General features: G+C 45.2%; 1 protein-coding gene across 1 annotated transcript in view; it reads left to right on the forward strand.

Moving 5' to 3' along the window:
• The window catches only part of LOC119962956 (BEN domain-containing protein 4), a 65389-nt gene that overhangs the window by 37870 nt on the left and 14571 nt on the right, over positions 1 to 12948 (forward strand). The window contains exon 4 of the mRNA XM_038791309.1: positions 6044 to 6284. Within this exon, the coding sequence (XP_038647237.1) occupies positions 6044 to 6284 (241 nt within the window). The remainder of the gene's footprint in view (positions 1 to 6043; positions 6285 to 12948) is intronic.

The following is a 12948-nucleotide window of genomic DNA, read 5'->3' on the forward strand; positions in this document are numbered from 1 at the left end:
GGGCGAGGGCAAGGGGTGTAGACGTACTGTTAAATAAGAGGACGTTGTTTACTGCGACGAGGGTGGTTACAGACCCAGGGGGATGGTACGTCATGGTCAGCGGTGTCCTGGACTGGCCACTGGTAGTCCTGCTAAACGTGTACGCTCCCAACTGGGATGACACGAAGTTTATAAAAAAGACCATGGCGGAAACCCCCGACATAGATACACACCAACTGATCATAATTCTATGAAAAAAAACAGGCGTTCCAACAACAGTAAATAAAATGGCAATCAGAGCAGCACGGTGGCGCAGTGGGTTAGCACTGCTGCAGTCTGGGCAGTGTGACTGCTGGATGCAGATCAGAGGCAGCAGTCGGTGCTGCAGAGTACTGAGCCAGGCTGTTTAAAAAGCCTGTCTAGGTTTTCTGGGACTTCTTAATAATAATCTTTATCAGTGTCACAAGTAGGGCAACAGGGTGGCGCAGTGGTTAGCATTGCTGCCTCACAGCGCCGAGGTACCAGGTTCGATCCTGGCTCTGGGTCACTGTCCGTGTAGAGTTTGCACATTCTCCCCGTGTTTGCATGGGTTTTGCCCCCACAACCCAAAGATGTGCCGGGTAGGTGGGATGGCCACGCTAAATTGCCCCTTAATTGGAAAAAAATGAATTGGGTACTCTAAATTTATTTTTAAAAATTCCAATCAAACCAGCCAAATGGTCAGTTTGTATCAATAACAAATGCTTTAAGCACTTCCCATTTATTCTTTTGATCAAATACATATTGAGACATTAACAGAAAAACAAAATAATGAAACAAAAATGAAAATCGCTTATTGTCACAAGTAGGCTTCAAATGAAGTTACTCTGAAAATCCCCAAGTCGCCATATTCCGGCGCCTGTTCGGGGAGGCTGTTACGGGAATTGAACCGTGCTGCTGGCCTGCTTGGTCTGCTTTCAAAGCCAGCGATTTAGCCCTGTGCTAAACCAGCCCCTGGATAGATGCCAATAAAACAAAGTCAATTGTTCTCCCCGTATGTGTAAACTACCCCCACAGTTAATACTTTAATGAGTCTGAGCTCTGAGTCAAGCATGCAAAATGAGGCTGTGAGCTGGAATGGAGGGTTTGAGAGGCCATTGGCTGTGGGTGGCAGGGTATGAATTGGTATTGAATTGGCATGGGGCATGATGGTGGCACAGGGAGTGGATTGGGCAGGGGTGATGGGGTGTGAGAGAGCAGACCTAGAGGACTTAAAATACAACCAAACACCTGAGATTAAGTCCCAGAGAACCAAGGTGGGCCTTCCATCCTGCTCTCCTCACCACTCGTCCTGTAGCTACCTCTGATCTGCTTCCGGGGTCCACTCCATCTTGCACCTAGCCCCCTCATGGCAAAGATTGCATTCAGGGCACTTTCCACCAAAACAGGCACAGCAAGCTAGGAAATGTCCGACTCGAGCTATCCACCTTTGTAGCAGAAATCCGGCCCGACACCTCTGACAGTGGCAGATCTTTTCTTCCTGCTCTGGGAATGTAAAAGGTCGATTGCCATGAATGGAAAGCATTCCAGGATCCACCTAACTGATACATAAATGCAACACAGCTCGCGAGTATCCTCAATGTGATGTGTTTCTCTGTGATTCTCCTATACGTTAAATAAAATGTTTCTGAAGTTAAAAGATCGATAGGGTGATGTACCTTTACCTTTTGAATTCCTATCTAGTTGATATTATATATTAAGTAGAGAATATTAGCAGTAGTTGTGAGAAACTCTGGCCAATCTTACTTTGCTTTATGTGGTGATTGTATATCTGTGTAGATGCAATACAACTGAGCAAGCACTAGAGGGAGCACGGGAGAGTTATAAATACACACGAACAGGAAGTCAGGACACACTTCACAGGAACGGGAGCTGGTAGCGAGGCACAGACTGGCAGCACATGGTTTAAGCACTGAAGAGAGAACGAACTCACAATAAAGCATCTACTTCAACGTTAAGACTACGAGCGTTATTAAGACACAAGGAACAACACATGGTACCAGGCCTGGCTTCAGAATGTTTACTGTAAGATTACACAAGCTGCACACACACAAAGACCAAAATGGCAAGAAAGACGTTGGAAGACTTCACTGATTTACTGCAATTTGGACATCCGCCGCATCTGGAAAAAACCGGTAATTCAAGTAATAACTGGAAAAGCTTTAAACAATGTTCGAGATATGTATTGTAGCAAATGATATGAACGCAGTCTCTGACGCAACAAAAATAGCACTGCTACTTGCAACAGTGGTACAGAAAGCTAGAAAAATCGATAATTGCTTTAAATACTTGAAAGGTGAAGACAGCACCAAATTAGAAGTAATACTGAAAAAATGTGAAGATTACTGTAACATCAGTAACAATCCTGCTTTAAACCATTCAATGCCCAGAGACCAAATTGCACAGGGAATGAGTGATGCAAAACTCAAACAATCAAAACCAGAACGGAAAGGGTTAACTCTGAAAATCACGATTGAAAAGTCCAGATCGAAAGAAAAAAGTAACTTTAATGTCTTAAAAAGCAAAAACGCTGAAAAACACTGTAATATGGCGTCAGAGCACATTTCACAGTCTCCGGGGAACAAAAGACGAAAATCTGCATCTGCGCATGCGCAGGAAACCGAAGGCGCACATGCGCAGTGGACAAAAAAGCGCACAGTAAAGGAAGATCGATGTGCGCATGCCCAGTTCAAAGAAAAGATCACACCATTCGAAGATGATTCTGCGCATGTGCAGTGTACAAAAAACCGTAGAGTAAAGGAAGATCGATTTGCGAATGCGCAATCGATTCCTATGCATGACGTCACAAGCATTATGATGTCAGAGGTCCTGGACCACGCCCACTTAAAAGGGAAATGTCTGAAAATTGAAAAGAAGAAACTTAAAGCTGTAAAACCCAATTTTCTTACCTCAAAAGACAGAACAATGCCTCAACTTATACCAGCAGTGGAAGATAACTTTCACAACACCCGGAACAAGCAATCTGCACCACCCTAAGTGAAGAGAACAACAACAAATCCGAAACAAAAAAAGATGATTTGTTTTTCAAATAATACTACTCAGAAATGGCTGAGTTATTTGGATATGCTGATCACAGCATCAGCAAAACGGTTGCAAAGCTCAACACGACTCTACTCATGGTAGATAAATTCAATACCATGATGCCATGGCAGATCATCGAGACATTGGATAACAGCAATACCCAAGAAAAAGACGATGCCACACAAAGAGCACAGAACGACTCCGTTGAGAGAGCACAGATTGACTCCACAGAGAGAACACTGCACAACTCCACAGAGAGAGCGATGAAAGACTCCACAGAGGGAGCGACGCAAGCCTCCATGGTCAGCTCATTGACAGACTCAAAAATGGAAGCAAACAAACACTCCATTGCAAACGCCATGCATGAGCAAGACCATGAAGGTCAACCCACCATATCTGAGCAACCACAAGCAGACTGTGAAAGTCTACCAAGCTCACATAATCAACATGAAGACAAAGTAAGGCTACCAACTGTATGTGAAAACAGTGACAATGTGATCACAATCGACATACAGGATGTACAGGATCACAGCGAGACTGACAGAACTCAGCTCATCTGTACAGAAGCACTCAACAATCAGAGTAGGGATACCCAAGAGTCCAGAGAGACCACGTCAATTGCAATCTTGAAGATTTTTACTCCAGAAGAGGAGCACCAAGAGTCCAGAGAGACCACATCAATAGAAATCGTGAAGATTTTGACTCCAGAAGGGGAGCACCATGACCCACAAGAGAATGAAATCGTGAAGATTTTGACTCCAGAAGAGGAGCACCAAGAAAGCAAAGAAGTGGAATCAAATCCACCACAAATGACTGGTGTCACCAACATCAGTGCAACATCAGACCATTCTATAGACACAACGCTCAATGTAACAGATACCACAGAGGACACTCGCACCAACAACTGTGACAATTACGCAAATTATCCACATGGAACACTCATTGAGCGCAACAACAACAAAAACCGTAAGAAGCACTGCAGAAACAAGAACAACAACAGCAACAAAAACTACAAGCACAACAACAAAAACTACAAGAACAATAACAAAGACAACAAAAAGCACAACAAGAACAAAAACAAACAACAAGCACGACAAAAACAACAAGAACGACAACGAAAACAACAAAGACAGAAATAACAAAATCATCAACAAGAACAACAATGAAAACAACAAAGACAGATACGACAAAAACAGCAACAAGAATGACAACGAAAACAACAAAGACAGAAACAATAACAATGAAACAACGACCTGTACAAAATGGTACAACTCTGCACATGAAGGACAATGCCACACCACACTGCAAAACAATGACAAGACTGTAAACATGCCATGGCATGACAAAGAATCGCATGATTTCACATCTGCTCCATAACATGCAAGCACATCAGCTTTCAAGGCAGATGACACACTAAATCGATACCACAAGCACAGAAAAAAGTCCATGTCAGTCAACATCAGTGGTTCGACCATTCAAACACCTCGGGATGACTTGTTGGTTACTTAAAAACAAGAACACTGACAAAATTCACAACGGAGTTGCAATATCAATATCACCACGTCAACAACGAAAAAGAAAAAAAACTCAACAAACAAATTAATCAAGTTTGGACTCATAAATGTTTTTATTAAGATTGGACTCATAAATATTAATTGACTTTGTAAAATATCCAATATCATCATCACTTGTGCAGATACACATATCATAAGTAATCTAACTGTTTTGTACAATTTTCTTTAACACTGTACAGAAAATATGTAAAGAAAAAAGGGGGGATGTGGTGATTGTATATCTGTGTAGATGCAATACAGCTGAGCAAGCACTAGAGGGAGCATGGGAGAGTTATAAATACACACGAACAGGAAGTCAGGACACACTTCACAGAAACGGGAGCTGGTAGCAAGACACAAACTAGCAGCACAGATGTAACATGGTTCAAGCACTGAAGAGAGAACAAACTCACAATAAAGCATCTACTTCAACTTTAAGACTACGAGCGTTATTAAGACACAAGGAACTACACAATTAGCAGTAGTTATGAGAAACTCTGGCCAATCTTACTTTGATTTTCACATCCAATCAAACAGTTAGAACAACTGGAAGTGAGTAGGAAGATAGGAATCAAAGGAAAGGTTTCAAATAAAATCAAAAATTGGCGCCAGGGAACTCAGAGTTTCTTGTGCGAGATCTGATTTTGTGTTCCCAATTGGTGTGGTATGTGCAGGGAGTGCATGGAGGAAAATATAATTGCATATTATTTGTGATGCTTACTCCATTTTGATATCTGTTTTTCATTGCAGTGTAACTTCTGTTTGTCATGTCTATCAAATATGCTGTTTACAAGAATGGATATTGATACCTTATGATAGTTACTAAAGGGTCCAGAAATTAAAAAAAAAAAATTTAGAGTACCCAATTCTTCTTTTCCAATTAAGGGGCAATTTTAGTGTGGCCAATTGACCTACCCTGCACATCTTTTTGGTTTGTTGGGGTGAGACCCATGCAGACACGGGGAGAATGTGCAAATTCCACACTCACAGTGACCCGGGGCCAGGATCGATCCTTGTCCTCGGCACCGTGATACAGCAGTGCTAACCACTGCGCCATCGTGCCACCCGAGGGTGCAGCAATTCTGAATCTACTATTGATTCCCTGTGTTTACTACAGTCATTCTATGTTGGAACCAAATGCAGCGAATCTTTACTCTTAATACTTCTCAGGGAGCCATGTGAGGCGGATTTGTGCCCATTCTTTATGTTTCAAGGAACTGTAGCTGAATTCACTTGCGTTTTATTTGAAGAAAGTGGTGCTAGATATCCGAGCTCTGTCAGTGCACTAGTTGTTAAATATATAATTGCAGATGTTAAATGGGATGAACAAAATTGGAATCTGGACATCACATGCCGATTCATATTTAATCACATTCTTTTTGATTAAACTGTCTTCGTCATTTCAAATATTTGTCATCTTTAATTTTCAGGGAAACAAACAGTTGTTGAACAACTATCCGGTCTACATCACCAGTAAGCAGTGGGATGAAGCTGTTAATTCATCTAAAAAGGATGGCCGTCGTCTTCTCCGTTACCTCATCAGATTTGTGTTTACGACAGATGAACTGAAGTATTCCTGTGGACTGGGGAAAAGGAAACGGTCGATGCCACTGGGAGAACCTGGCCCTGAACGACGTCCTCTTGACCCAGTAAAAGTCACCTGTCTACGAGGTATAAATTAATGTTCTGTGTACGTAGGATAGTGTGTACATAGTTACAGGGTACTTGCCAAAAGAGAGGCAGTACAGTTGACTCAATAGAGGAGGGGTGGCTGTGGGTCAATTCTAAGTCAAAATCGATTCAAAGTAAAAAGGTTGAGTGGGTTCAAGTCCCATGCCAGAGACTTGAGCCCAGGTAAACTGATACATCATTGAAGTACTGAGAGATTGCTGCAAAGCTGGAGATGCTGCCTTCCAGAGATGTTAATCTAAGACTCTTCTTAGATGAATGTAAAAGATCCCATGATGCCATATTGATGAAGAGCAAGAGAGTTCTGTCCAATATTTATCCTTCAACCAACACCACTAAAAACACATTATCAAGTCTATTTTTCTATTACTCATTGGTTGTGGAGATCACTGAATTGGGCTAGCATTTATTCCTCATCACTAGTTGGGGTTATTGGGTTAAGGGGATGGGGTTGAGGAGGTGAGTGGGGTGCTCTTTCCAAAGTCCGGTGCAGACTTGATGGGCCGAATGGCCTCCTTCTGCACTGTAGAGTCTATGAATTGCCCTTGAGAACATGGTGATCCGCCCTCTTGAATACAACTGAGTGGCTTGCTCAGCTATTTCAGAGGACAGTTAGAGTTAACCATATTTCTGATAGTCTGGTATCACATAGAAGCCAGACTGGGTACTAGTGGCAGGTTTTTTTCCTAAAGGACATTAGTAGGCCTAATTGGTTTTAGAACAATCCAGTAGTTTCAACGTCACCGTTACAGATACTTAGCTATCCTAACTAAATGTAGGGCCTTGGGTCCTACTCGGTCAGGGGCTGCATTCTCTCATTCCTGCGGTAGCAGGTTTGGACGCAGGGCCTGGAGCAAAATAGAGAATCTCATGTCAGGGGGATTCTCCATGCAATCGCCCTGAGCGATCTTTCTGAGACAGGGTTTGTCAGCACTGGCTACCAGCCCAGCAGCAGGAGGTAGCTAACTGGGCTCAGTTAGTTGTTCAGTTGGGGGTAAATTGGTGTCGCCATCTGCATTGTTCTAGTGACAGACAGTCCTCCATGCCTCTGAGGCGGAAGCCCAGCAGGTGTCCAGAAGTATCATCCCAGCAGCAGGGAGTTGTTGGCAGCTGTCAGGATTGTGTGATCTGCAAAGCATCCTTCAATCTCCCCTTTACTGGACAGACCTGTCAGAGATGGTTTCTTAATTGGCCATCTTCAAGAAGATTGCGACTGACATTCCACCATGATCACTTGCAGGTTCCTATCCCAGAATTGAGGCTGCTATCAGGATTGTGAATAAACCAGGAAAATCCATCCCATACAGAGTGGACATCTCTTGATCTGTTGTGCATGAGCTGATTCAACTGAGCTAGTAGCTTGCAGACATGTAGTTAGCTTTCATGTCCCTCAGTGCTGGCCAGGGGTATTACAAGTATTTACTCCCATGAATTTTATTGGAAAGAACATGCACAAACATTGTGTGAGGACAAGATTGAGTTTGATTCTGATGCCACCTACAATAAATAACCTGGCAGTGCGAGCATGGGCTCAAATATGGAGACTTGTCACTTGCGCAAAACACTTGAGTGAAGAGTCTATTGCGACACTGTACATATGCAAGAATAGATGTCACTATGGAAAGAAAATAAGTGTACTAGCAAGGGGGTGACAGATTTCTTTTGAAACATTTACTGTCTTTAATTATCCTTAATTCTGTTAGTCAATCTTTGGCTTGGGGGATCCATTAGCCAAGTCCTGTTCTGTTGTTTCCTGTAGCATTAAGTCAATGTTGAGTTCAACACTGGATGAACATCTACTGATGGCATTTAGTCTTAGCAGTTTTCTGATCAGTCTGGCTCATGTGTGTGACCTGCTGTCAGTCAGGCTGGGCAACCTTTGATTAAAATTACAGAAATTGTAAAACAAAGCAGACAATGTCAGACAGCACCTGTCAGACAGCACCTGTGAAGAGAGCGGCTAAGTTGGAGTTTCAGCTGCAGACCCTTCTTGAGAACTAGAAGATATTACAGCATTTTTAAAGGAGCTGAAATAAAGGAAGGGGGAGAAAAAACAGATTTGTATGGCTGCACTTCTCCTGCCCAGCAGAGATGGGTTTGGAGGGGGCTTGAGAGCAAAATAAGAGAATCTCATGTCAGGATAATTCCCCACCATGGTTCCTCCTCCAAGTGATCTTACTCAAGACAGGGTCCAACCAACATTGGTGACCCACTCGACAGCAGTGAGTAAGCAATTATCAGGAATTAGGTGCCCACTGGAGGGAAGATTGGTGACGTCACCGGAGTCTTCCCTACATTGGATGGACCCAGCACTGTGATCGAAGCCCGGCAGATGCCTGGAGATGATCTCCTGGCAGCAGGCCAGGAGCTAATGAGACCTTCTTTAATTCTCCAACTTCCCCACTCATTCACCACCCCTACCAAGCTCCTCTCCTCCTGGCAACCCAACTGGAAGCAATTTTTAAAAAGTTTTATAACTCTTCAGTGAACACCTCCATCTTGAGGTGCCCACACATTCTTCTACCTACATTTACAGCACCCTCCTTGCCCAGTGGAGCTGCCAACTGGACATCACTGCAGGCCCTCTAATGGGGTCCGCCAGTTCCCTGGTCCATCCACTGTCTGTAATTGGATGGGCCGCCTGGAGGTGACATCTTAACTGGTTGCAAACTCTAATTGAGGTTGATGTCGGGTTCCTGTCCACACATGAGCAAAGAAATAGAACAGCCTGTAAAATTTCCTTACTTTAAAATAAGGGCTCTCTGTGACAATTTTCTAACCATTAGCTAATGATAAGCAAATGATCTGAGCAGGTTCTGTAAAATTGCTGTTGATTACTGTACATTACATTTTGGTGGAATTGAAAGTCAAAAATACAGGATTTGGAGACAGAGGAAAATTTTCCAGGGAAGTGCGGGCTGATATATATTGAGGCACAAAACACATTATTACTCTAATATTAGACTACATGCTTTGAACACTGACCTTTTATTTCAGTGTTTTTCAAACTTTTCTTCAGGACGCACTTGGGCCAACCGGCCGACCTTCAGGGCCACACCAGCCAACCTTCGCGGCCATGCTGGCCGACCTTCAGGGCCACACCAGCCAACCTTCGCGGCCATGCTGGCCGACCTTCAGGGCCCACACCAGCCAACCTTCGCGGCCATGCTGGCCGACCTTCAGGGCCACACCAGCCAACCTTCGCGGCCATGCTGGCCGACCTTCAGGGCCACACCAGCCAACCTTCGCGGCCATGCTGGCCGACCTTCAGGGCCACACCAGCCAACCTTCGCGACCATGTTGGCCGACCTTCGCGGCCATGCTGGCCGACCTTCAGGGCCACACCAGCCAACCTTCGCGGCCATGCTGGCCGACCTTCAGGGCCACACCAGCCAACCTTCGCGACCATGCTGGCCGACCTTCGCGACCATGCTGGCCGACCTTCAGGGCCACACCAGCCAACCTTCGCGGCCATGCTGGCCGACCTTCGCGACCATGCCACATTCATTTACTTTTAATGCAAAAGGACAGCCTGCTTGATCCTCACGATCTCACTCCAATCAGATTCACAGGATGGGAGAGCAATACACATATCAAGTGCAGATTTCAGCCAGTTCCTTTGTACCATCTTCATCTTTGTGAGAATGGAAAATCCAGCTTCGCATAGGAGGTTGTGAAGGGCAATAGCAACAAAATTCTTGACTTACTTAGCATTGGATATTCCTGGGAGATGCTACTCCAGAATGCTGAGAGCTTTTGAGGTGGGCTTTTGAGGTGTTTTATTGTGCTGTTACAGGCAAGGTACAGCAGCTTAGTCTTTTCGTTTGGAGTCAGCTGTAAGTTAATAACTGACTCTGGAGTCTCAAACTCAAAAGGGATTTTTCACCCGCCACTTCTCTTTCAAAATCTGAAACTTCTCTCATTTGACAGTACCTCCCTGCATATAACACATATAGGTGTTGCATCCTTATTTGCATTGGCACAATTGGCTGAACCATATCTTAAGCAACCATCTTTATACTGCTTTGTTTCCCAGTTAAGTTTCTTCTTTGTAGGTTGTTAACCAACTGCTCTGGAGCTTTGCATAGAACTCATGCTAGCACTGCTCTGCCCTGCCCTGGACTCTCAAGCATGCTGCTTGCTATCATAGAATTTACAGTGCAGGAGGTGGCCATTCGGCCCATCGGGTCTGCACCGGCTCTTGGAAAGAGCACCCTATCCAAGGTCAACACCTCCACCCTATCCCCATAACCCAGTAACCCCACCCAATACTAAGGGCAATTTGGACACTAAGGGCAATTTATCATGGCCAATCCACCTAACCTGCACATCTTTGGACTGTGGGAGGAAACCGGAGCACCCGGAGGAAATCCACGCACACACTGGGAGGATGTACAAACTCCATCTGACAGTGACCCAAGCCAGAATCGAACCTGGGACCCTGGAGCTGTGAAGCAATTGTGCTATCCACAATGCTACCGTGCTGTATAATCTCTACAGTGCAGAAGGAGGCCATTCGGCCCATCGAGTTAATACCAACCCTCAGCATGGAAATAATAATAAAGAAACTGCAGAGGTAAAAATGTGATTAATACATGAAATTATGTCAACAGCAGCAAAAAACTCTCCATTTTACTGGTTAAAAACATTGCCTATTTCTTGCAGTGCTAAAACATTCAGAATACTTTTGTAGAAAGATATGCAGGTTAGGCCCATTTCCCTGCCCTATTCCTGTAACCCCATAACCACACCTAACCTTTGGACAATAAGGGACAACTTAGAATGGCCAATCCACCTAACCTGCATATCTTTCTACAAAAGTATTCTGAATGTTTTAGCACTGCAAGAAATAGGCAATGTTTTTAACCAGTAAAATTGAGAGTTTTTTTGCTTCCAGACATCATTATCAGCTGAAGCTGATGTCTATTTTCACATCTGGCCTCATCCCATGGCATTCGAGCCCTGTCCAGCAGTTTTCCCCTTCCTTACTGTCCGAGTCTATCATGTCCTCTAGTAATGTGGTCTCCAGGGCCCTGGGGTATCCTACTGCCTCCTTGCGGAGAAAGTGCTTTACCTGGAGGTGTCTAAGTTCCTGTCCTGTTGGTAGTTCCAGCTTCTCCGTCAGTTCACCCAGTGTCACTAGTCTGTCCCCCATGTAAAAGTCCCTGACCATCAGCGTCTCCCCGTACTGTCTCCATTTTTTGAAGATGGTGCCTAGCATGGCTGGTGAGAACTTGTGGTTTCCTCAGATGGGGTCCATGGGGGACATCACGGTCAGACCGAAATGTTGCCTCATCTGATTCTACACCCATTGTGTGGCTCCCACCACTGGGCAGGATGTGTACTTCATCAGGGGGGATGGGAGTCTTGTCGTGGCGAGGGCCCAGAGGGTCATTCCCTTGCAGGAGAACTCCTCCATCCACACCCATTCCATGATGGATTCACGTATCCATCCCCTCACTCTCTCTGCCGCAGCTGCCCAGTGGTAATATTGTACGTTTGGTAAGGCCAGGCCACCCCTATCTTTTCTCCTTCGCAGTGTTGATTTGGGGACTCTCGGGTTCTTACCCACCCCATCCCTCCCCGGATGAGGATCTGAATAGGAAGAGAAACCTCGGCAGCACGTATATTTTGATCGTCTGCACCCTCCTCGCCAGGGAGAGGGGGAGCGAGTCTCACCTTGGCATGTCCTTTTTGACTTCCTTTGCCGGGTTGGTCAGATTCCACTTATGGATAGGTGTCCAGTCCCGGACTATTTGGATCCTCAGGTAGCAGAATTTGTTTTGGGCCAGTTTGAATGGGAGTCCCTCCAGGTCTGTCCCTCACCCTTTGCGTTCACTGGGAATGCCTCGCTCTTGCCCAGGTTACATGTTCCAAACACTTTCAGGATCCGCATGATTGCTTTCAGTCCCTTCTGCAATTCCGTGACGTAGAGGAGCAGGTCATCCGCATAGAGTGAGACTCTGTGCTCTCTGCCTCCCCTTTTGATGTCCTTCCAGCTATTCGAATCTCACAGAGCGATCGCCAGGGGTTCAATTGCGAGGGCAAAAAGGAGCGGGGACAGTGGAAACCATGCCTTGTTCCTCTGTGCAGCTGGAAGTATTCAGAGCTGGTGGTTTTGGTTCCAATGCTCACCTGCGGGGCGTTGTACAGGACTTTCACCTCGGAGGTTAATCCTGCTCCTCGCCCAAACCGTTCCAGTACCTTAAGTAGATACTTTCACTTACCTCTGTTGAAGACCTTTTCTGCGTCAAGGGAGATGATCATGTCAGGAGTTCTCTCCCGGGGGGGGCGGGGGGTGGTGTCATTATTACTTTCATCAGCTGTCTGATGTTTGTGGTGAGTTGACTACCCTTGATAAAGCGCGTCCGGTCTTCTGCGACCACCTCTGGTACGCAGTTCTCCAATCTCTTGGCCAGGACTTTCACAAGTATCTTCGCGTCCACATTCAGCAGTGAAATGGGTCTGTAAGAACCGCATTCTGTTGGGTCTTTGTCTTTTTTGGGTATCAACGATATCATGGCCTGTACTAGTGTAGGAGGCAGGGTGCCCCTTGCTAGCGAGTGTGCGCACATGTCCCTTAGATATGGAGCCAGGGCCGGTGCAAATCTTTTATAGAAGTGGGCGGCTTGGTAGCATTGTGGAT

The sequence above is a fragment of the Scyliorhinus canicula genome, chromosome 3 (genome assembly GCF_902713615.1).
Source record: "Scyliorhinus canicula chromosome 3, sScyCan1.1, whole genome shotgun sequence".
NCBI lineage: Eukaryota > Metazoa > Chordata > Chondrichthyes > Carcharhiniformes > Scyliorhinidae > Scyliorhinus > Scyliorhinus canicula.